The sequence below is a fragment of the Pimephales promelas genome, chromosome 7 (genome assembly GCF_988280905.1).
Source record: "Pimephales promelas chromosome 7, fPimPro1.hap1.1, whole genome shotgun sequence".
NCBI classification, from domain to species: Eukaryota; Metazoa; Chordata; class Actinopteri; order Cypriniformes; family Leuciscidae; genus Pimephales; species Pimephales promelas.
In genome coordinates, this window is record NC_142775.1 from 8,648,342 (window position 1) to 8,673,053 (window position 24,712).

Consider the following 24,712-nt stretch of genomic DNA (forward strand, 5'->3'; position numbering starts at 1 on the left):
GTCAAGAACCTCTCTAAGCAGAGATGCTTGAAACATATAACCCCTCAAGATCACTTAGATCTGCTGGAAAACTCCAACTGGTACAATCCAGCGCTCATACCAAGCAGGGAGAGGCAGCCTTTAGCTGCTATGCGGTCCGTCTTTGGAACCGTCTTAGACATTAAGACCTCTCCCACTATTTCTATTTTTATACCCAGATTAAAAACAAAACTCTTCTACGATGCCTTCTATTGACCCTTCCTTTGTGTGTGTGTGTGTGCAGTTATGTTCCTTCTCACGTTTTTATTTTATGTAATTACTTGATTTGATTTAAGTATATACATTATTTCTCTATGTAAAGCATGGGCTCCCTGAGTATGAAATGGGCTATATCAATAAACCTGAACCTGAACCTTAACTTTTTCATAGATTGATCTCGCCTTTCATTAAAGCCGAGGTCAGGGATCTTGGTCTTTATAATAGGAATGTGTGGTGTAAAGCAGAGGTCATCAACCTTTTAGTGTATTGCATATTTGCTGTGCATGAATACTGGCATGTGTATGGTATAGTGATTGTTTGCACGATCATGAATAACTAAAGCCAAATTCCTAGTATTTATAACTTCCTTAGCCAATAAACGCGAATTGCCATTGTGTGGTTCCGCCCTCCCCTGCTGAAAAATAACACACACCTCTGTATGCTGCGAGGAGCTTCGGACGCTGTGAGAGAAACGATCAGTACAGGGGAACTGAAGAGACAAAGAGCAGCCTCACACACTCGCGTTGGGGGTCTGGAGGACACCCTGGCCGTCCCTGCAACCATTTCGGCTATTTTATTGCATTCTCTTGCAACGAACTAGATAACACAGGAACAACAGAGCTTTGGGTTCGCGAGCAAAACATATTGTAAATCTGTCTGTCCGAGGCGCGCCCGTCAGTTTGGGTTCACCACACAGACTCTGAGCAACATAATCTGATTAAGTTGCAAATGTTCTTCTGGTGAACATACAGAGGTGGAGAAAATCCAGCCAGATGGTGAAACGCATCTAGACAATTATTATTATTAGGCTATTATTTTTTTTTGTATCCATTAATTGTTGGGCAAATCGCTGGACAGACGGATGCGCTAATCTGTGATCGGACTGACGAAATTCATCCAGAACTCTGAGCTTCCGTTTTGCGAAACTCAAATGAACAGATGAGTGAAGACAGACTAAGTGTTTCAGGACTCGAGCCGCTAGACAGCGCCTGTGGAGAGTTTCCTGCTTTCATCTTCAACGAAGGAACATGTCTCTTTACTCCTTTTTCCGTAAATAAGCAAACGACTGCTTCCCTTTAAACTACGCTTTAAACTGAGATGACACGCAGGTAATGTGAAGAGAGGAGAAATCACTGTATGGTGAAATATAGGTAAGACGATTGTCTTTTCTTTAATCTTTTTCAAATGTACATTAGACCAGGTCTATCGTTTTAATTTCCCCCGACTATTTTTCAGGTTTTTAAAGTCAATGTTTATGTTTTTTGAATTGAACATTTCCACCGCCAAGGGGTTAATTCACTATTATAGCCTAGATATAACCAAGGAATCTGCTGTCCATACTTTAATTTCCTTCTGTCTAAACTAAAGTACAAAAGCTATCTTCCACAACATGTTTCTAATATTACAGGCTATTTATTTATTTATTTTGCTGTATTACTTGTTCAAGTTTGCTATAGTAAAAACAACAGTGAGTAAATGATGCATAATTATAAGCAAGTCATCTTAAACAAACCCCAACCCTAAAACTATAGTAGCATAGTAGTATGTTGTTGTTTTTTAATATTATAGGCTCCAACGGGGCTAAAGAAAAAAAATAAAAAATAAATTTTCAGTATTCCCATAGAGTTGGCAGAAAATATATATGTTTGTATTGAACATTAATGGAGCAACATATTTTGTCTGAAAATAAATCATAAAAGTGATTTATTTTGTATAAAAATCGTATAAATGTATGAGGTACCGAGGGGGGCCTTTTACCACACACCCCGTGTGGCTTACCAGCATGGGGCAAAATGCACACATTATTTATACAAAGATGTAAGCTAAAATGATATGTTTAATAATGTCTAAGTTAGTGTTTAAAATAACCACTCTAGCAAAGTTTGCACTCTATTTTCTATTTAATTTGTTAATAAAATAATTAGCTACATTTTTGTTCAATGTTAATATAAAAATATATTTTAAAATACATACAATTATTTTAAAAGTAAAGAAAAGCATTGAATGAGATCCTATTTTAATGGTATAGATTTAGAGTAACATTAAATCATATTTTATTATGTGATATTTTTAAATACGATGGTTTGTCTATAATTATGGTGATTATCTCTATAAGGAGGACACCCAATTTAATGATACTACTATACTATCTCAATTTAACCATGTCAACTGGGGTGCCTTTTACCCCAAATACCAAACTTTTACACATTCTTCCGTTATTGAAATCTATTGCTTTAATTACCTCGAACAAAACTGAAAATCATTAAGAAGACCTTTGTCTCAAAATATTCAATAATTTTAACGATTCTCATTTGCTGCTAACATCAAATATTACCATATTAATATGTCATGGATCAGCCAAATTTCCATGACACGTTTTTGTTCCATATAGAGGAAAATTTAATCAAAGAAGCATTTTAGCCCTGTCGGACCCTACGTATCCATGTAATTACACTGTGACAGATCTTAAAATAAACTGTAACCTATAAAACCACTGTTCCAGTGAAAATGCAATAAATCAACTGAAAACATTTACAATAAAACACACATGAAAACTTTCCCCGACCTGACAAATCAGCCTTTCAGTAATTTGACTTCTGACACAAAAGCTTGTATGGTAAGAGATAAAGACCAAGTGTCAACTAACTTTCAGTCTCTTCTATTTTGGTTTTACTCATAACATTTTATTCACTGAAAGGTCATGACAGGTCTAATACACTGCTAAAATATCAGACAGTCAAGATATTTTTACTGCTGTCTCTGCAGGATAAAATGTCTGCACTTCGTAAGAAATTTGGAAGCGACTATGAGGTAGTGACCACCCAATCCTCCAGCCATCAGAAGGACAAGAGGAGGAAACGACAGCGATTCGTGGACAAGAATGGACGATGCAACGTTCAGCATGGAAACCTGGGTGGAGAGAACAGCAGATATCTTTCAGACTTATTCACAACTTTAGTAGACCTCAAATGGCGATGGAACCTCTTCATCTTCATCCTCACATACACAGTGGCCTGGTTATTCATGGCTTCGATGTGGTGGATCATTGCATACATCAGAGGGGACCTGTACCGAGTCCACGATGAGAAATACACGCCATGCGTGGCCAACGTCTATAACTTTCCCTCTGCTTTCCTCTTCTTCATTGAGACAGAGGCCACTATAGGATACGGCCACAGATACATCACCGATAAATGTCCAGAAGGAATCATTCTCTTCCTATTTCAGTCTATCCTGGGCTCCATAGTGGATGCCTTTTTAATAGGCTGTATGTTTATTAAGATGTCTCAACCGAAGAAGAGGGCAGAGACTCTGATGTTTAGTGAAAACGCAGTCATCTCCATGCGTGACGGCAAACTCACGCTGATGTTCAGGGTGGGAAATCTGCGCAATAGTCACATGGTTTCAGCACAGATCCGATGCAAAATACTCAAGGTAATAGCCTGCCCTTTGCCATATTTTAGAAATTGTTAACTTGTAAAATTAGACATGTAAGCACTGAATGTAAATAACACAGCATGTAAATACAGTAATGTGTTGCCTACTAATTTTGTGAAGCCGCATTTAAAGGAATACTCCACTTTTTTTGGAAATAGGCTCATTTTACAACTCCCTCAGAGTTAAACAGTTGTGTTTTACCGTTTTTGAATAAATTCAGCCGATTTTCTGATATTTAGAAGAATGTCAGTAACCAGACGTTTCTGGTCTCATTGACTTTCATAGTAGGAAAAAAAATATACTATGGTAGTCAATGAGACCAGAAACGGTCTGGTTGCAGATATTCTTCTAAATATCAGAAAATCAGCTGAATTTATTCAAAAACGGTAAAACCCAACTGATTAACTCTGGGGGAGTTGTAAAATGAGCCTATGTCCAAAAAAAGTGGAGTATCCCTTTAAACTGTTTCAACTATCTCTGTCTAATAGGTCTATGGACACTGTAGAGAAAACGATTCTATACAATACGTATTTATATTAGTATGTGTGTAGGCATATATTTCATAGTTTGGAATTATAAAAATGTTTAAAATTGAATGTTATATAAGAAGTCTCTTATGTTCATAAAGGCTGCATTTATTTGATCAAAAATATAGTAAAAAAAGCCCCAGAAATATTGTGAAATGTGTTTAGAATTTAAAATAACTTATTTAAAATGTTATTTATTCCTGCTGGCTAATCAGAATTTTCAGCATTATTACTCCAGGCTTCAGTGTCCCATGATCCTTCAGAAATCATTCTAATATCCTGATTTTTGCAGCTCAAAAAACATTAGCATCAATGTTAAAAAACAGTTTTTGCAGTGGAAACTGGAAACTGTGACACTACCATTCAAAAGTTCAGCTAAAAAATGAAAAAAATAAAAATAATAATACTTTTATTTAGCCATGACACATTCAATTGGTTAAAAGTGACTGTAAAGACATTTAAAATGTCACATTTAAAATGTCACAGAATATTTCTATTTCAAATAAATGCTGTTCTTTTGAACTTGATATTCATTAAACAAACCTGAAAATTTCCACACAACCATCACAGAAATAAATGACTTTTTAAAATAAATATTCGAATAAAAAAATAGTTTTTTTAAATTGTAACAATATTTCACAATTAATGTACTAGTTTAATTGTTTTTTTTTTTAATTCTATTTATTTGCAAACCAAAAAAATTGCAGCCTTGGTGAGCATAAGACAAGAGACTTATTTTTATACATAAAAAAATATTCCCAACTTTTGACCGGTGGTTATTTCTATACTGTAGCTGCTACACTTTATTAGTGATATCACTCCTGTATCTATACTGTATCTACCTGAAATATGTTCAATATGAGTAGTGTAATGGAAAGTGTTACTCTGCCCTCTGTTGTCCATCTAGAGACTCAGCTAATGCTTGGATGTGATACTAACTTGACATCCTCTCATTTAATAATAATAATAATAATAAAAAGATTTAATTTAATTTAAATTAGAGCAGTGTAAAAAAATAGCTTAAGAATAATGTGTCCTTTAGACCCAGATGGGTTATGGCTGCCTTATATTCAGCCCTATATTTAAATACACTGGCCAAAATCTTGTATAATAACCAGACATGCTGCATACTCAACCCGAATTCAAAAACTAAAACCAAAATAAAAAAAATAACATTGGTTCCTTTATAGTAAACGTTGAACTTCAATTTGATTTCCTACCTGTCTCTCCTTTGATGACTGACTGTCTATCCTCACAGCTCACTTCACCGTACAGTGTGTAAAGCGATGTTTACGCCCCGTCTCCCTTCTTCTCGCTCCTGCAGTCCCGACAGACGCCCGAGGGCGAGTTCCTCCCCCTGGATCAGCTGGAGCTGGATGTGGGCTTCAGCACCGGAGCGGACCAACTCTTTCTCGTGTCACCACTCACAATCTGTCATGTGATCGACACCAAGAGCCCCTTCTATGAGCTCTCGCAGCGATCCATGCAGATGGAACAGTTCGAAATAGTTGTGATTTTGGAGGGAATTGTTGAAACGACCGGTAAGTTATTTTGTCTGCTACTTTAACCTTGTATTGTCTTTCGCATTTTGATTTTAAATTTAAAAGGCCTCTGAAATATAAAGGATGGAATACACTATGCAACCTTTGCCCTCGTGTTTACCCTGATACAGGATGAGTGATAGAGTCTGGATGAGTCAGTATGATGATTCTGGGCCGTAGTCTTTTTTAGCTTCAGATTTTCATTCCATCCATCAGAGGATATCTGACATATTGATATTTTGAGCTGGATATTTAGAACACATTGTTTTTCCATGCATCTCTTATAAACTAAGTGCATGTTTCTGCGTTATTTCTTTTTCATAATGACTGGTAGTGTGTGATCCTCTGTCATGTAGAGTATGATGTTCAGTTTATCTCTGTAACCATTTACAAAGTCAGCAAGTGTATGTGGTCTGCATGCACAAGAACAAGGGGCATTGCACTGTTTATTCGCTTAGAAAGACTAACACATCCTGTTAAAACGAGGTACTAAAATAGAAGGCATTGTGTCTCACTGGCCTTGAAGTGCACATGATTGATTTTTTTCTTCTATTGATTAGCAGTGAAGTTTAATTGTAGACATGCTGCTTGGGGAAGTTGGTAAAACCAGTGTGGTGTCAATGTGTATCCCTTAGGATGAAAAGATAACATTTAGCAGGGCTCAGTAGTTCACGCACATCTCTTAAAATCCAAATTACATTATGTCCTACACTGCAGTATATCTGATTTTCATATTTATTTGATTGTTCTTTATTATGTCCATTCCAACGCATTCTCATCCTTTAACGTCATATAGAACGCTATATGACAAAACGGCGCTATACTACGCACATGGCACCCGTTATCGTTAATATAAGACGTGCTGTGAGGGCTAAGTTTAGGTGTGGGGTAGGGTGTGCGTGTCATATTCACGCTAAAGGATTTATAACGTCTTGGGTTCGCGTGTTATATTAACGATAAAGGGTGCCATGTGCGTAGTATAGCTCCCTTTTTGCATATAGCGTTCTATATGACGTTAAAGGATGAGAACGGGCTGTCCATTCTCAGTGTGCTACAATTTACCTTTATTTTTTGTGGTAATAAAAAAAGTTCAGAGCTTAATAGGTTTAAACAAAAGAAAAGCACTATTGGATGTTTGAAGGTTGGCCAGCACTACGACTTTTTCGATCTAATAGTGTTTAAAAAAAAGGTGACCAATAGCATGCCATGCCAGCTTATGTTAACAGTTTTGCCATTTTGTCAGCAACCCAAATAAATCTCAAATACAGTACTCTTTTCCAATATCTCGTTATCTTCCTCCAGGGGCCTAATTATAACATTTTACATAGATGTCATCCTAAAAGTGTGCGTAGACACAAAATCTAGATGTTGCGTATACACAAAAGTTTTTTGTTTCAGATTTATAAAACCCTGCGTATGCCAGAACCTGTGCAGAATTCCCTTTATAAAACCCAGCAGTGGTGGAGGAAGTACTGACTCTCAGTACTTAAAGGATTAGTTCACTTTTGAAAAAACTTTTGCTGAAAATTTACTCACCCGCATGTCATCCAAGATGTCCATGTCTTTCTTTCCTCAGTCGAAAATAAATTTAGGTTTTTGATGAAAACATTCCAGGATTTTTCTCCATATAATGGACTTCAGTGGGAACCGGATGGTTCAAGGTCCAAAAGATAGTGTTAATAACAGTTTCAGATGCAGCTTCAAATGTCTTTAAACGACACCAGACGATGAATAAGGGTCTTATCATGCGAAACGATCGGTTATTTCAAAACTTATTCCAAAAATGTAACTTTTCTAAGGACAAATGCTAGCCTTGCTATATTCTCTGAGGCGCGTTTGTAACGTCACGTAATACGTAATTACGTTCAAAAGGTCACGGGCGACGTAGCCGGAAGTACAGAATCAAAATCGTCCGACATCGTTGTTTTACCTTTTAATTCCTTTTTTTGTAAACGGTGTTTGAGCTAGTTTGCACGTTCAACCTATGCGTTTAACTTGTAAACACTGACTCTGTACTTTCGGCTACGTCGCCCGTGACCTTTTGAACGTAATTACGTAATACGTGACGTTGCAAACGCGCCTCACAGAATAGAGCAAGGCTAGCATTTGTCCTTAGAAAAGTTACATGTTTGGAATAAGTTTTGAAATAACCGATCGTTTCGCATGATAAGACCCTTATTCATCGTCTGGTGTCGTTTAAAGACATTTGAAGCTGCATCTGAAACAGTTATTAACTGTCTTTTGGACCTTGAACCATCCGGTTCCCATTGAAGTCCATTATAAGGAGAAAAATCCTGGAATGTTTTCATCAAAAACCTAAATTTCTTTTCGACTGAGGAAAGAAAGACATGGACATCTTGGATGACATGGGGGTGAGTAAATTATCAGCAAAAGTTTTTTCAAAAGTGAACTAATCCTTTAAGTAAAAGTACAAATAATCAGATAAATATTTACTTTAGTAAAAGTAAAAGTAACACAATGACAACCAGACTTAAGTAAAAAGTACCTGATTTTACCTGTACGTTAAGTATTAAAAGTAAAAGTACTTGCATGACAATTTATTCTCTTAATGTCTATTTTCTAATGATTAATAAAATATTTAATTCTAACCCATTCATCCTAATACTCCTAAAATGATGTTTAATAATGATGGAAAAAAAAATGTTTATCACCATTTCTGAAACAAGCTTGCAATTGGGCAATATACACATCATGCTTATCCTTACTATACCGGTATGTTAATAACTATGTTTGGCAGTAAACGCAATTAATTTATGGTGTAATTCTGAACCTCTTGGCTTGCCATAATCCTAACCAAATGTATTACACACGGTGTGTTTCCCATGCACGTAAAAACAAATTTTCGCACATAAATTGCACAATAAACGCACTATGTGTGAGACGCATTAAGTGTGACTGGGTTGATATATCTATATGGCAACCAAACATCACTGGTGAGACAAAAGTGCAACGTCAGATTACGTTTTGGCAGGGGAAAAACTGATCAGAAAATGTAATGAAAATGTAACAGAAGTTGTAGAAATGTAGTGGAGTAGAAAGTATAATAATTGCTGCAAAATGTAACGAAGTAAAAGTAAAAAGTATGCACTATTTATTCTACTTAAGTACAGTAAAGATACATGAAAAATGTACTTATGTAAAGTAACAAAGTATTATTTTGTACTTGGTTACATTCCACCACTGAAACCCAGTCAGCGGAAGATTGTGCGTACATGCATCTCCTCCCTGTCTCCTTGAAATAACCATACATTGAGCTTACTTCACCTCGTTACTATGCATAACAGCATCTGCACATCATTCCATTCATATTCCCATCCATGTGATACCATGTTTAACACAAGACATTAGGGAAATATTAGATAAGGACTATGTGCCGTACATACTAAAAATCATTCAGTATCCTTGCCTTGTTTTACAATAAATAAATCAATATTGTTTAAAATACATTTCAGTGAAAGTTTTCAGAGAAGTTTTAATGTAAACAGATAGACCTTATTTTACGGATTAACTGTGCATCATTATTCCTGTGAAAACATTTAGTTAGTTCTGCTATTTAGAACACAATTCAAAGCAGAATTATCCTCGCTGTAGTTAAAACATTAAAACACAGCATATTTGTGTGAAAAATTTCAGTCCGATCACACTAAATGCGTCTTTATAGCACGCACGTGTATTGTCGTGTAATTTATACTCTAAAGTGAGTTTTTATGTGCATATGATATGCATTGGTTGGTTAGGGTAGGTTAGGTGTAGGGTGGGGTGCGTGTGTATTATACGTTTGGGTAGAATTAGTGGTGTTTATTACACGCAAATGAACTGCGTATCAAATGCACGTGAAAAACTGCATCTCATATTCACGCAAAAACTCATTTTCGCGTATAAATTACATGACAATACACGATGCGTGTTATAGAGGCGCATTTACGTGAGAACAGGCTGAAAATTGATGTATAAACGTTGTGTACGCACAAAAAAAGGCATTGAAATGCCAATGTTTATACATCAGGCCCCAGGACCATTATTTTAAAGTTGAAAAAAAAAAACTTCATTTTTAATGAATCTCTTAAATAAATGATTCTATGACATTTTTTTGTCCCTTGTCGCTACCTAGTGGTGTAACGATGTAACGATACAAATTTTATTCAAAGCACCATGTTACTTTCTAAAGGTGATTTATTCTATTGTGATTGCTTCCGTAAACATCAGAGTTTATATCTGAACTTAACTTTATACTTTTATATCAGTTCTTCTGTGATAATATGAATATGTATACTAGAAATAACACTACTGTGTGGTCAAAAAGACTGTTTGTGAAGTTGTTCTGTCGTACAAGTTGTTTTTGCGATTGATTGCGACCGCAAATTTTTCGCAATTTTCATTCGAAGATTGCGATCTTTTAATGATTAATTGTGCAGCTCTAATATATATATATATATATATATATATATATATTATATAGGTATATATATATATATACCATGCAAAAGTCTTAGGCATGTTAGTATCTGATCTCACCATAATCAAGTCCTTCTGGGATTACATGAAAGAAAAAAAAAAACTGAGAAAAAATTCAATAAAAAATGAGAGACTAAATCCAGAAGAACTGCAGCAACATCTCCAAGACGCTTGAAGAAACCTGCCAACACAGCTACAGTACTGTGACAAGTTTTAAGCACTTGTAAAAATGCTGTAAAGGGAGGATGCTTTCAAAAATAATGTCATAAATAGATTTTATTTATCAATTAACTTTTATTAGCTAAATACGATCAATAGTTACTGTGACCACCCTTTGTGTTTAAAACAGCTTTTGTCGTACACTTGCACATAATTTTCCAGGTAGCACTGGAAGTTAGGTTTCTTAAAGTGTCTTGGAGACGTAAATAACTGGCTTGTATATATATATATATATATATATATATATATACTGTACGTGTGTGTGTGTGTGTGTGTGTGTGTGTGTGTGTGTGTGTGTGCGCGCAAATTACTTGTAGTTCCTGCAGAGTGACTATGTAATACTTGAGAAATTGATGAATTTGACCATGTTCTAAAAAAAAAAAATCAATCTTCAAGAACTAAATTCAGTCAACTTAAAGGGGGGTTGACTGCTTTTTTTCTTGGCATGATTGTGTTTATGGGGTGCAATATAACATGTATTCGTGGTTTTTCTTTTTTAAAAAGTCGTATTTTTCATAAACTTCACCTTTATTGTCAGCCTCGCTCTCCTCTGTCCTCGAACGAGCGGTTGACTTCCTGAGTCTATGAAACCACTCCCTCAGAAATGGGCAGTGGGCTCAGATTGGTTAGTTTGGCCCTGTGTGTTGTGATTGGCTAAACTGTCCCTCACGTTGTCCGGAAGGTTAACGCCCATTACCTTTACGGGCGATGTCATGAGCTCCGGTCCAGATGTAAATATGTGTCGAACTGCAGTATCAGTTTGAGGCAGAATCAGACCGAGAAAGCCGCGATGAAGAGAGTCAAACAGAACCTCAATGAGGAATGATAATATGCTACATTTTTTAACTTTATACACGTTTGTTTTACACAATGGCATCTGACTGGCAACAATAGCAACTGACCAGTGTTGGTCAAGTTACTTGGAAATAGTAATTAGTTACTGATTACTGATTACTTCTCCAAGAAAGTAATCCAATTACTTTACTGATTACTTATTTTCAAAAGTAATTAGTTACTTTACTAGTTATTTTACTAAGTTACTTTTCAAAAACATGATGCACGACCTGAATACGCTAAAGCATAGACCTTTCAGCCTAATCGTATTCTTTCTGCATATTCCATCTTAAATGTAATCAAATTAAACATTTTCTTTTTTAAAACTTGTTTTATTTCTTTCAATATTTTAACTTTATGCACATTGCATCGAGCAAAAATTAAATTAAATGCAACAGTCTCAGACTAGAAGAAAATTGTTGAACATTTAAACCTCTTTTCTGCACATTCCACCATATTTTAATGAAATAAAGACAGCCCTTCTTCTGTTAATATAAATTTCTTCATATTCCAGCATATAAAATAAATATGTTTTGTAAAATCCTTCATTTGAATAGATGTAAAAATACAGCAACAAAATCATGAAAGTCGCTCCTGACTATATTACAAATTATTAACACTTACGTCTTTTAACAGTAAAGTGCAGAGAGGAGCAAAAATTAGTTGATCAAAACAGAAAATGCTGTTGCATGCCGTATTTTGGCTTCAAGTTTTTTTTTTCTGTTTTTTTTTTTCTTTCAGAGTTAAACAGTGGTTATGTCCCATCAGCATGTAGCCGCAGCGGTCAGATGGGGGTTCAGGGTTTTTTTCAGTCAGTAAGTTTCATATTCCTGTACCGGCTTGCTGCTTTAGTTAACCGTGTGAGGCTGTCTCGTGACATGCTTGCTCAGATTTGAGGTAGAATTTTGACATTCTCCAACGGGGGTCCTGTTTCCAGATCAGGATGCTCTCTGCATAGTACGCAAGTCTCTCTCTCGCTCTCCTCGTCATGCGCACGATATGAAGTTTGGACTTTGGAACACTGTCTCGCATGCGCGCTCGCTCTGGATTCCGGGAGATTTTAACTAATTTGCGGTATAACTAGTCTACTAATGTTATACTCAAACAGCGTTGGCAAGTTTACGATCTTGATGAAATCCAAAATAACGTCATAAAACATACATGAAAAATACATTTACAACATTAATACTTATACAAAATTCGTGTTTGTACGCGTTTGTCGTAGACACAAAATAGCATAACTAGTAGCCTAGTGGCAATAAAGCCAGCGCTGCCATTTGAAAAAAATAAAACACAAGGCTACGTCTGGAATTATACATGCAAATACATTTAAAATGATTAAGTCTTAGCCTACTTACAGGTTATGGCCCAACAACTGCTGCCTCTGGTTTTAAAGTTGGAACTGCTTCATGTTTTAGTAACAGTTTCTTGTTGAATCCGGTGTTGTATTCGTGGAGATTCTGGAAGCTGTCTTCAGTAAAATGCGCAGCACAGAGAGCTAGATTACGATCGTCATTTTCCGGAACATAATCAAACATAAATTGTATCCATTGTTGACGAAGTACAGCATCCGTGGGAAGCTCGAACACAGAAGACCTGACAGCTGCGTGAACAACACACTCGACAAGCTGGAGCTGCTGAAATATGCGCATGCCCTTTATTGCATTTTCCGGAGGGAGTGGTTGATGCAAATGTGTGGGTTAGTGACGAACCATAACCCAGCTGTAGTCCCAATCGAGTCTTTTTGTAGGCAATATACTTCCTGATTTTTAAAAGACGATATCTCTGCTTACACTAAACTTTCAGCGCTGCAACTTTGCAGATACTGTTCATGCACCAACAGCAACATTACACACTATTTAAAATTTTAAAAAGTGAAATCGCAGTCAACCCCCCCTTTAAATTTGAGATTTTTATAATATACTGGTCCTGAAGAATGATTGTAAATTAACTGTGCAGTGCATTTTATATCTTTCACATATCTTTTATATCGATTCAATCACTGAGTCCAATCCCCAACATCTCAGACATAACTTGACAAGGATGTCTGCTGTAGGGGAATCATGTGGCATGAGCAAACGACAACGTTAATAACTGTCGAACAGTGAAAGTACAGAATCCCAAGACTCTCCAGTGTTCTGGTGGCTGTAACATTGTTTCTATGGCAACCCGTTTTGAAGCCCCCTCCCCCCCTTTTTTTGTTTCCATGCAGCCTTTGAACATCTGATTATTATGGAGCCCTGAAAAGTGTGTGCAAAGCACTTTTTTCAGACAGCAGAGCAAGAATGTGCATCGAAGAGAACATAGAAAGAGGCAGAGGTACAGAGAGAGTAAAAGTCCTTTGACATTGGTTTAGAGATACAGAGAAGAGACACTTTTATGTTATATAGATAGTTATATAGTATAGATAGTTTCTTTCATATTGGCAGTTTCTGAACAGAATAACCTCAACTCAAACGGGAGTAGGCGATCGCAAAATGTACACATATCTGGTATTAAGAACAATTCACATTTGGCATGTTAACAGATGCGTTAGTTCCTCCCTGTGCCATTTCCAAATTGTATCAAACGATTTTACACATATTGTGCAGTAAAATGTCCTTCTGCACTCATTATACAGTATGTGTATTATAGAATATTAAAACAGTAGTTTATACCATAAATATATTGTCTGTTCTCTACAGATTAGCATTGGATGTTGAAAAATACATTTCAGTCAGCCACTATTTATATTGGTGTGATCCAGGTGTGTATGAAACAGATGAGAAAACATCTTTTTGTAACACTTACAGAGCACTTTTTTCTAAAGATGTATATTTTGAGAGCTCTTAGTTCGCTCAGCAAATATTCCTGAATAGTTCTGACATAACAACAAAAGGTTTGGAGGTAGATTTGCGAATCTGTCATGCTGATTTTAGAATATTTGTCAGAGAATGCAGAGCTCTTTAAAATAAAACTACACAAACTCCTTTGTATGTCATGAAAAATCATTTCCCTAGACTGTCAAGGTCACTGATAAAGTCTGTACTAAAGTCTTTACTAGTTGTGTTCTTCTAATTCAGGTAATTTAAAGTAACACCTTTCATTATTCTTTTTTTCTTTTTCTTTCTATGTTTATATACATGTATAGATACAGTTGTAATTGAAATGATTAAACCCCCATTGCAAATCAGGTAATTGGCAAAATTTTAAGCTGTTTGCAATGAAAAAAAGCAAACAAAAGCAATTGAAATAGCTCTAACCAAATTCAACTGAAAATTGCACTTTTAATGACTTCTGCAGTAACACTTTACTTGAAGGGGTGTGCATAAGACTAACATTGCACCTTCATAACCATGACATGACATATGTTATAAATTTGCATGTTTGTGACAACTGTCATTTAGTGTCGTTCGCTCAGTTATGACAATTTTAATGCAAATATGACATTGTTTGAGATGTCTCTGTTATGACAGCTTGACATTAACCAATACATCATAACCTGTCAGTATCTTTGTCTTGACAACTTGACATTACTAAGACAACACAACCTGTCATAAACATGACATAGCAGATTAAGTATTAAACTTAAGAAACTACCTAGCTTTATGGGTTAACATTACATTAAACTGTCAGGTGGTTGGTTTTGACATTGGCTCTCACTAGGCCATTATAACATTTTAATGACAAATTCAATTAGTACCACTGCAGTTGAGGTCACGAAAAATATTCATGACACAGTTATAATGGCCTCATGACAGCCAATGTCAAAACCAACCACATGACAGAACTTAATTTTATGTCAAGTTGTCATGACAAAGACACTGACAGGTTATGATGTTATGGTTTATGTCAAGATGTCATAACAAAGACATCGTAAATAATGTCATAGACTAGTTGCATTCAAAATGTCATTATTGAGCATTATTTTTTCGAGTCATTTGGTTCATTCAACGAACGAAATTAACGAAATGACTCGAATGACTTTAATGTCAAGCATCTTTAGTTCTTAGTAGAACACCCTTTTGCTGTTATGACCTGCTGCAAATGAGATGTTTAACCAGACACCAGCTTCTGCCAGCGTTTCTGAGGAATCTTAGCTCATTCCTCATGAGCAATGGCCTCCAATTCAGTAATATTCTTGTGTTTGCATGCTTTAAACGCCTTCTTCAAATCCCACCAGAGATTTTCTAAGGGTTCAAGTCAGTGAATATATTCGCCTTCACACACTGCAGGTTTCCAGTGCTAGAGGATGCAAAGCAACCCCACCACAGAGCCACCGCCATGCTTAATTTAGCTCTACAATGAGATGATCATCCGTATAAAGGCCCTCATAAATGCAGACTTTAAGTTCTGAGCATTCCTCAGCTGTTCTGCAACCAATGGAATAGAGCACATCTTGCTGGCAAAACTATAGCTTGAATTATAAATATGCTGAGATGAGCTACTGGCCCTTGAGTGCATAAACTGTAACATCCAACAAGTAAGGAAAACGTCTCGGTTACGTATGTAACCCTCGTTCCCTGAGTAGGGAACGGAGACGTTACGTCAGAAGTGACGGAGATTGGGGGTTTCGCATAGAAAGCCAATCCTCTTCGAGTATTTAAAAACGAGCCAATGGCATGCAATGCCTTGGGGCTGCGGAAATTTGCATAGCGTACTCCGCCCTACTCCGTGAGTATAAAAGGAGGAAGTGAACGCAACCGCAGTATGTCTTCGCTGAGGAGCCAAGACTGAACTCGGCGTCTACCCAGCGATACAGCAGAAGTGGCAGGGAGACGTAACGTCTCCGTTCCCTACTCAGGGGTTACATACGTAACCGAGACGTTCCCTTTCGTAGTCACTTCGAGTTACGTCAGAAGTGACGGAGATTGGGGGTCTGTGCCATCACGCCATCTTCAAGCTGTCTTCCAGTGCCCTGCGAAAATCTGAACCCCCCTTTTTTTTTTTTTTTTTTTTTTTTTTTTTTAGGGATCCTACTTTGACACAGGATTACCAAGGTACACTGGGAAACATATCCCGGGAGGGACATGCTACCAGATGCCTACCGAAAGGAGGACTTAAGAATACTCATATGGCCATATAGGAACACATATGGAAACACTGGAGCACCAACTTTAGGTGGCTGTTAAAATTTCAACTCCAGGGTTGGCAGATGGCTTGCCAAGGGAAGACACATGCTCAGAGAGGCTTACAGTGGATAATACACATGAGACGGGGAACCGTACGCATGGAGGCACCTAGCCAGCATCCAGAGCTACAGCAGTGGTGCCCGCATCGTCGGTGCTGGAGGACTCAAGACTTCAATGGAAGAACTGAGGAAATATCGCACTTATCCAGTCCGGGGAGTGGAGTGGCGAGCAAGTGAAGACACCTTAGCGGGTCCAGTACCGGCCGGAACGAGTACGTGAGAGGACACTGGATCAATTCGCAGATTATAGAATCTTGCGAAGGTGTTGGGTGTCGCCCAGCCTGCAGCTCTGCAGATGTCTGTTAGCGAGGCACCGTGCGCTAGAGCCCAAGAGGAGGCCACACTCCGAGTGGAATGGGCCGTCACACCAAGTGGGCACGGACGGCCTTGCTGCTGGTAAGACAAAGCAATGGCATCCACTATCCAGTGGGACAGCCGTTGCTTTGAGAGAGCCCTTCCCTTCTGGCTCCCTCCATAACAGACAAAGAGCTGGTCTGAGGTCCTGAAACACTGCGTTCTGTCGACATAGGTGCGGAGAGCACGTACCGGACAGAGCAGTGCCAAGGCTGGGTCTGCCTCCTCCGGGGGCAGCGCTTGCAGGTTCACCACCTGGTCCCGGAAGGGAGTGGTGGGAACCTTGGGCACATATCCAGGCCGGGGTCTCAGGATCAAGTGAGAGTAAGCCGGCCCGAACTCCAGGCACGCTTCGTCAACGGAGAATGCGTGCAGGTCCCCCACCCTCTTGATGGAGGCCAATGCAACCAGGAGTGCTGTCTTCATGGACAGAAACTTTAACTCTACCGATTGCAAAGGCTCAAAGGGATGCCTCTGCAGAGCACTTAAAACTACTGAGAGGTCCCAAGGGGGTACGAGGGGAGGACGAGGCGGATGTAGCCTCCTCGCTCCCCTCAGGAACCTGATGACCAGGTCGTGCTTCCCTAGGGACTTACCCTCCACTGCTTCATGAGAAGCGGCAATGGCCGCGACGTAAACCTTAAGGGTGCAGGGCGACAGCCTGCGCTCCAACCCTTCTTGCAGGAAGGAAAGCACGACACTGATCGAACATCTCCGGGGGTCTTCTCCGCGAGAAGAACACCAATTGACGAAGAGGTTCCACTTCAACGCATAAAGGTGTCTCGTGGACGACGCTCTTGCGGAAGTGATGGTTGCCACCACCGCAGGTGGCAGCGAACTCAAACCTTCCTCGTCCCGTCCAGGAGCCACACGTGCAGCCTCCAAAGATCGGGACGAGGGTGCCACAGAGTGCCCCGTCTCTGAGAGAGTAGGTCCTCTCTCAGAGGAATAGGCCAAGGAGGTGCTGTCGCGAGGAGCATGAGTTCAGAGAACCACGTCTTGGTGGGCCAGTAGGGGGCTACCAGCAAGACCTGCTCCTCGTCCTCCTTGATCTTGCACAATACCCGTGCAAGGAGGCTCACTGGGGGAAACGCATACTTGCGCGGGCCCCGTGGCCAGCTGTGCGCCAGCGCATCTGAGCCGAGTGTGCCGCGGGTCAGGGAATAAAACTGGGCGCAGTGGGACGAGTCCCGAGAGGCGAACAGGTCTATCTGTGCCTCCCCGAACTGGTCCCAGATCAGCTGGACCGACTGGGGATGGAGTCGCCATTCGCCGGAGATGGGACGGACCCGTGACAGCTCGTCGGCTGCCAGGTTCCGGTCTCCAGGAATGTATACTGCACGAAGGGACCTCAGGTGCTTCTGACTCCATATCAAGAGGTGGCGGGCGAGCTGCGACAACCGGCGCGAGCGTAGACCCCCCTGGTGGTTGATGTACGCTACTGCCGTAGTGTTGTCTGAACGGACAAGCACATGCTGGCCCGAGAGCAACGCTCTGAAGCGGTGCAGGGCGAGCCGTACTGCCAGCAGCTCGAGGCAATTGATGTGCATGAGGCGCTGGGCTCCCGTCCAGGAACCGGCGGCTGCATGCCCATTGCACATGGCAATGTGGTAGACGCATCCGTGGAGACAACGAGATGCCTGGAAACTCGCTGAATAGGGACCCCTGTCCGTAAGAAGCTGAGGTTCGACCACGGGAAGAAGGTTCGGCGGCACGCTGGAGTCATTGGAACTCGGAGCGAGCCGCGATGCCATGCCCACCCCGGGACTCGATCGCGAAGCCAGAGCTGAAGCGGTCTCATATGAAGCAAACCGAGCGGCGTTGCCGCAGCCGCGGATGCCATATGCCCCAGGAGCCTCTGAAATAGTTTCAGTGGAACCGCACTCTTGCCCTCGAACTGTCGAAGACAAGTCAGCAGTGAGTGCGCGCGCTCGTTCGTGAGCTGCGCGGACATGGCGACCGAGTCTATCTCCATGCCGAGAAAAGAGATCCTCTGCACGGGGCAAAGTTTGCTCTTTTCCCGGTTGACCCGAAGGCCCAGACGGGCTAGGTGCCGGAGCACCAGGTCTCTGTGTTCGCAAACCTGAGCTCGAGAGTGTGCTAGTATCAGCCAGTCGTCGAGATAATTCAGGATGCGAACCCCGTGTTCGCGAAGGGGAACAGGGGCTGCCTCGACGATCTTCGTGAAGACGCGAGGGGACAGAGCTAACCCGAATGGGAGAACCGCGTACCGCTGGTCGACGGGCCCCCTTTCGTGAAGGAAGCCGATCGAGTAGGGGGGACCGGGGCACTCACTCTAGTGAGATCATTCAGCCTCGACCTCAGTGTGGAAATGGTCATGTTCCCACAGAAGGAACATGAGTCATCCACGAACGCTGCTGCTGCATGCTGAATGCCCAGGCATACAAAGCAGCGATCGTGACCATCAGATGACGACAGAAATCTACCACATCCAGAAGGACACGGGCGAACCATCTTTAAAAAGACGTGCCACGTGCAGCTCTTTCAGTGAAAGGAGGAAATTCACTCTTTCAGCGCTGAGGCGACCAGGGAGAAGCGCAAAGTCTGGCAGACCACTGCACAGATCGCAGGCGATGCAGAATCTCGCTGGGTACCGCCGTCACACCAACACTGAAGAGGACGCTCGTCTCGAAGAGTCTTGAATTAGCTTTCAGGAGTGAAGAGGTTCTCTTGGCTCCGAAGCGAAAACATACTGCGGTTGCGTTCACTTCCTCCTTTTATACTCACGGAGTAGGGCGGAGTACGCTATGCAAATTTCCGCAGCCCCAAGGCATTGCATGCCATTGGCTCGTTTTTAAATACTCGAAGAGGATTGGCTTTCTATGCGAAACCTCAAAGAAGAGGGGTCAGACTCTATAAAATAGCTGATTACAGAACATGATGAAAGTGGGAAAGAAACGAAAAAGACTCAGTGGTTGAATTTTGGTAAAACAACTTAGTTGAATATAAGAATATAGTTGAATATAGAAACAAATTATAAAGAATACATTAATAATTGTATCCGAGAGAGAGTGAAGCTGATGATACACAGGGCAACTTTTTGAGAAATGTTGCTGGGCAATCTTGCCGAGCGATTGTTACTTGGGCACTTTGCCATTTAAAATGGGCAATGAATTTCTATCTGGATCATTTAAATCGGTCGTGGGCCCTGTGTCTGAGCTGGTTGCCCGTTGACATCAACATTGCCCAGCAACATTGCTCAAAAAGTTGCCATGTGTTTCATCACCTTGAGACTGTCACGATCATGTTCTGTTCCATCTTGTTTAGTTTCCCGTCATAGTTTACACAAAAACGATGTACTAAAACTGTTATTTTGTCGTGTACAGACGACCACTTTGTCAAAATGATCTGTGAAAACACTCATTTCGTCTTTTGAATTATACACGCTAACACCGTAATAGAGACAGAGAAATATCATGTAACCTATCATAATGTACAAGGTTTCAAACATTTAAATAGACATATCAAGTAGTAGAAAATGTGTATGAATGAGTATCTTAGTTAATATTACTCTTAAAGGACAAGTTCGGTATTTTACAATTAAAGCCCAGGTTTTTTTTTTGTTTTGTTTTTTTCACTTTATTTTTAAAGATTTTAAATTTTTTCTTACATTTGAACAAAAATCTAATTAAAATAACAAACAGATAGGCCGACCAAGAAGATTGTTTCTGATGAAATAGAATGGTTAAGATTGAAACACATGTGCTGTCCCGAGAATTTTCGGTTTCTGTGGTAGCACCCCTCCACAATGATTGCATAGGTGCACTGGAACAATCCTTCCTAAAACGCATTAAACTTTAGTTTACAAAGACATGAAACTCACCAAGTGGTCTGGGGTGTTCACTGATATGCTCACACAAAAATCACTGCAAAATATGCTTTCCAGCTGGTGTTTTACCATTCGTTGTAAAATTGTGGACCTATTTTTCCAAACGACTCACAACCGTACATTCTTCCGTTGAGAGCTTGAATGATAGACACTCCAGCCCAGTTGGTAGCGATGATGAACCTTTGCCAATTGCAAGCAAACCACTGGCATTTCATTGAATACACAGAAGATGCAGAAGAATACAAACAACCCAATATTGTACCTCACAGTACATCCAATACAAGTTAAAGGCATAGTTTACTTTTAAATTAATTTTTGATATGTTTTAGGCTTACCTCAATGGCATCCAAGATGTAGGTGCCTTTGTTTCCACAGTATTTTCAATTTTGATATTTTTAGGTCAAACTGTTCTTGTCTGTCAGTCATATACACGTAATGGAGGTTTATGGGGTCCACCCTGGGTCCACCTCAAAGAGCATGCACAGAGAAGTCCAAATTAAACATGATTTAATGACTTGTAAATGTAAGTACACATTGATGGCCTAAGACACGAAACGAGTGGTTTGCGTGAGAAAATGAACAGTATTTATATAGTTTTTACCTCTTGTAATCACAGTCACGTCCAAGTACTCTGAGGGCGAGGGCGCTTCTATCTGCGCAAACCAACACTATCTCACGACCAATTTGTACGAATTCGACGCATGATTAAAAAGTGGCTAATTCGTACTAATTCGTACGACCTCACTCGTACTAATTCGTACGATTAGTCTAAACCCACGTGATGGTTAGGTTTAGGGGCGGGGTAAGGGGTAGGTCATTCGTACGAATTCATACGAATTGGCCAATTCGTAAAATATGTACGATTTAGCAAAATCGTATTAATTCGTACGAATGAGGTCGTATGAATTGTTACGAATTAGCCACTTTTTAATCATTCGTCGAATTCGTACGACTTGGTCGTGAGATCGGGTTGGCGCAAACGCACTGGAAAGCCCCGGAAGAGATCTCTCGCGCATTTATGTCACTCATTGTTTACACAGAGATTTCAGTGTTATCCTTCACTGTAAAGATCTAAACATATTTAGATATACAGAAAATTGCAATGGAAGACAATTTCAATATATTAACAGACAACGTTGATTTTTTTTTGCAACCGCGCAAGAGAACACTTCCAGCGCTCTTTGGCGCTTGCGCAGAATGAAGCGCCCGTGCCTTCAAATCAGTTGGACGTGGCTGTGGTTACAAGCGGTAAAAACGATATAAATACTGTTCGTTTTCTCACACAAACTGCTCGTTTCGTGTCTTAGGCCATCAATGTGTACTTACATTTATGAGTCATTAAATCATTAAATCTTTTAAGTAAAAGAGCCAATCGTCAATTGGTAGCTCTGGTTGCCATAGAAACATGACGCGCTTGAGGCTGCACATTCACGTTAGCTGCCTGAAGCAACCTGAAGAGCTTTTTTGCACAATTTGTGTTTTTTAACCTTATTTCCTGGCTCACACTTTTCTTATCTAATTTTAAAAGTTGCAAGTTGCAAAAAACACACAAGCAGTACTAACTGACTCTGATCAAGGCCGGGTGTTCCCCGAATCCAATCGATTTGGGTATTACACACAATCAGGGTTTGAAATTAACACCCACCAAACCCCCAAATGCGGGTAAAAAAACTATGCGAGGTAATGCTGTGCCAATTAGCCAATTGGCCAATCACTAGCCAATTTGGCGTGTTACTTATTACATTTACTCACTTTGCTGGGGAAGTTCGTGTAAGCCAAATCTGCGCTGATTTAGTGCAAATACTCAACTTGTGAGTCATCATCATGATATATTAAATACAGCGTATTGCTCAGAATCTGTGCATATCTGGCTTGAACATGACTGTCACTACGCAACAAATGACGGTGCAGCATTCATTTGCACTGAAACGAAGATTTAAAAATAATAGGACTGGGCAACGACTAATCGTGATTAATCGCATCCAAAATAAAAGTTTGTGTTTACATAATATATGTATGTGTTGTGTGTATAATTATATTGTATATATAAATACACAATGAATAAATGGAGGTTGGAGCAGGCTTCACTCAAAGTTTATATCTCAAATTGTTTTAAGAGTGCTGGCCTAATAATGACAATGCATGTATGGAAGAGAGAGGCCGCACTTTGCATATACAGTTTTATTATACACAAACGCGTTTCGGCGCGTGCCTTCTTCAGTGTGCGTTTGTATATATAAATACACACACATGTATTTGCATGTTTATACTGTATATAGATTTATAAATAATTTATATTAAATGTAAATAATAATATTTGATATGTTAATAACACATTTTTCTTAAATATATACATGCATGTGTATGAATTTTTTTATATACAAAATAATTATACATAGTACAAAATCATATATTATGTAAACATAATAACATTAGTTTGTATGCGATTAATTGCGATTAATCGTTGCCCAGCCCTAAAAAATAAATAATATGCCGATACTTAATCTTCTTACTGTTAATCTGGTTTATTTACTTTTTAGAAGTAGAAGTTTTGAATGGCCTGCAACTTACAAATTTAGTAGCCAAATTGGCTTTATGCACAGCTTCACTACTTCCTGAACTTAAGCCAGCTCTTTGTTTCCTGTCTGACATTATTGGACAAACTTTTATTAATTCGGGTGTGTCTGATTATTGTTGCCGTGACTACTGAGGTCAGGCACACCTGGATTAATCAATTTGTCCAATGATGGCAGACAGGAAACAAGGAGCTGGCTTAAGTTCAGGAAGTAGTGCAGCTGTGCATAAAGCCAATTGTCCAGTGAAAAAGTTTGTGAAAAAGTTAATTTCAACCCTGCACACAATGTTAAACAGACCGAAGTAATATATTGGGACCCAACCCGGACCCGGCTGACAATAAAAAAAATATAGACCCAAATGGGACCCAGGTGCTCTGTCTAGACCTCTAATGCCGGGACTGCAACGAGGCTATTTGATTTGCAATTATTCTGTGCTTATTTCGTTCATTTGTGTGTACTATCATACAACATTTAAATAATTTAAATATCAAATTGTAGAAAATCTGTGTGATGCAGTATTTTAGTTATTACTCTTGCCAAGCTCTTGTTTCTGAGAGACGCGCAGAGACGACAACAAAAACGTGACTTGTTAATTTCATTTGCGCTCATTTCATTCATAGAGTTTACACTCATTCACTTCACAGGAAGAAGTTTCTGCTGTCCCCTCTGGCTCACCTTTTATCGAGCAAACATGAGGATTGACTGCTTGCTGAATATTTGTTCTATTATTTGGTAGAATTCGTTATTCGTTTTGAAGCCATTATCCATGCATTTTTGAATAAGGTATTCAGTTTCAGGAACATCCCTAATCTGCCCCCAGCACATCTGTTTGAGACTGAGTAAACATTATAGACTGGTTTATTTGTCTTTGTGAACGGGTGCATGATGATTCTGTATTGTAGAGTGTTGCATTGCAATGCCCCATTTCTTTGACGTGTTCATGACCTGTTTCATCTTTGAAGGTCTAAATGCAGCTAATTTTGGCTTGCACTTTTGTAACCAGAGCTGAATGTCTTTTCCCATGTCTTTTCGCATCAGCCATTGTCCCATCGGCTTGACACCCTCTGGCTCAGCCTTCCTGCCACAGAAGTCACACCCCAAACTCAAGCTTTAGAGGGTATGCATTGATGTCACTTTCCCACCAGAACATGTCGGACTGAGTGGCAAAGCATACTGCAACAACTGTATTTAATAGGGGAAACTGTGAAAACTGGAGTATAACAAATTATTATCTTCTTAAATTAGAGGTAGCTGGACTCGACAGTGATCCTTACAAGTTACCAAAGAACTATTGGTCCATGGACATTGGCATGTGGCCAGGAATCGAGTTTCCTGACATTTATGTGTGATTTGATGCCTAGGAAATATATAAAGCAAAGCCTGTGAACTAAATTTGCATGATTACTTATAACATTGTTATATATAGCCTAGCCCTAAAACTGTTAAAATACTAAGGCATTATAGACATAATATTATGACTTTATTTAAAA

General features: G+C 39.5%; 1 protein-coding gene across 1 annotated transcript in view; it reads left to right on the plus strand.

Moving 5' to 3' along the window:
* Nucleotides 1-658: 658 nt before the first annotated feature.
* Nucleotides 659-24,712, plus strand: part of kcnj3a (potassium inwardly rectifying channel subfamily J member 3a) — a 69,279-nt gene continuing 45,225 nt past the window's right edge. Inside the window, exons 1-3 of the mRNA XM_089133034.1 lie at nucleotides 659-1,388; nucleotides 3,004-3,672; nucleotides 5,527-5,743. Coding sequence (XP_088989160.1) covers nucleotides 3,010-3,672; nucleotides 5,527-5,743 — 880 coding nt within the window. The 5' untranslated portion in view covers nucleotides 659-1,388; nucleotides 3,004-3,009. The remainder of the gene's footprint in view (nucleotides 1,389-3,003; nucleotides 3,673-5,526; nucleotides 5,744-24,712) is intronic.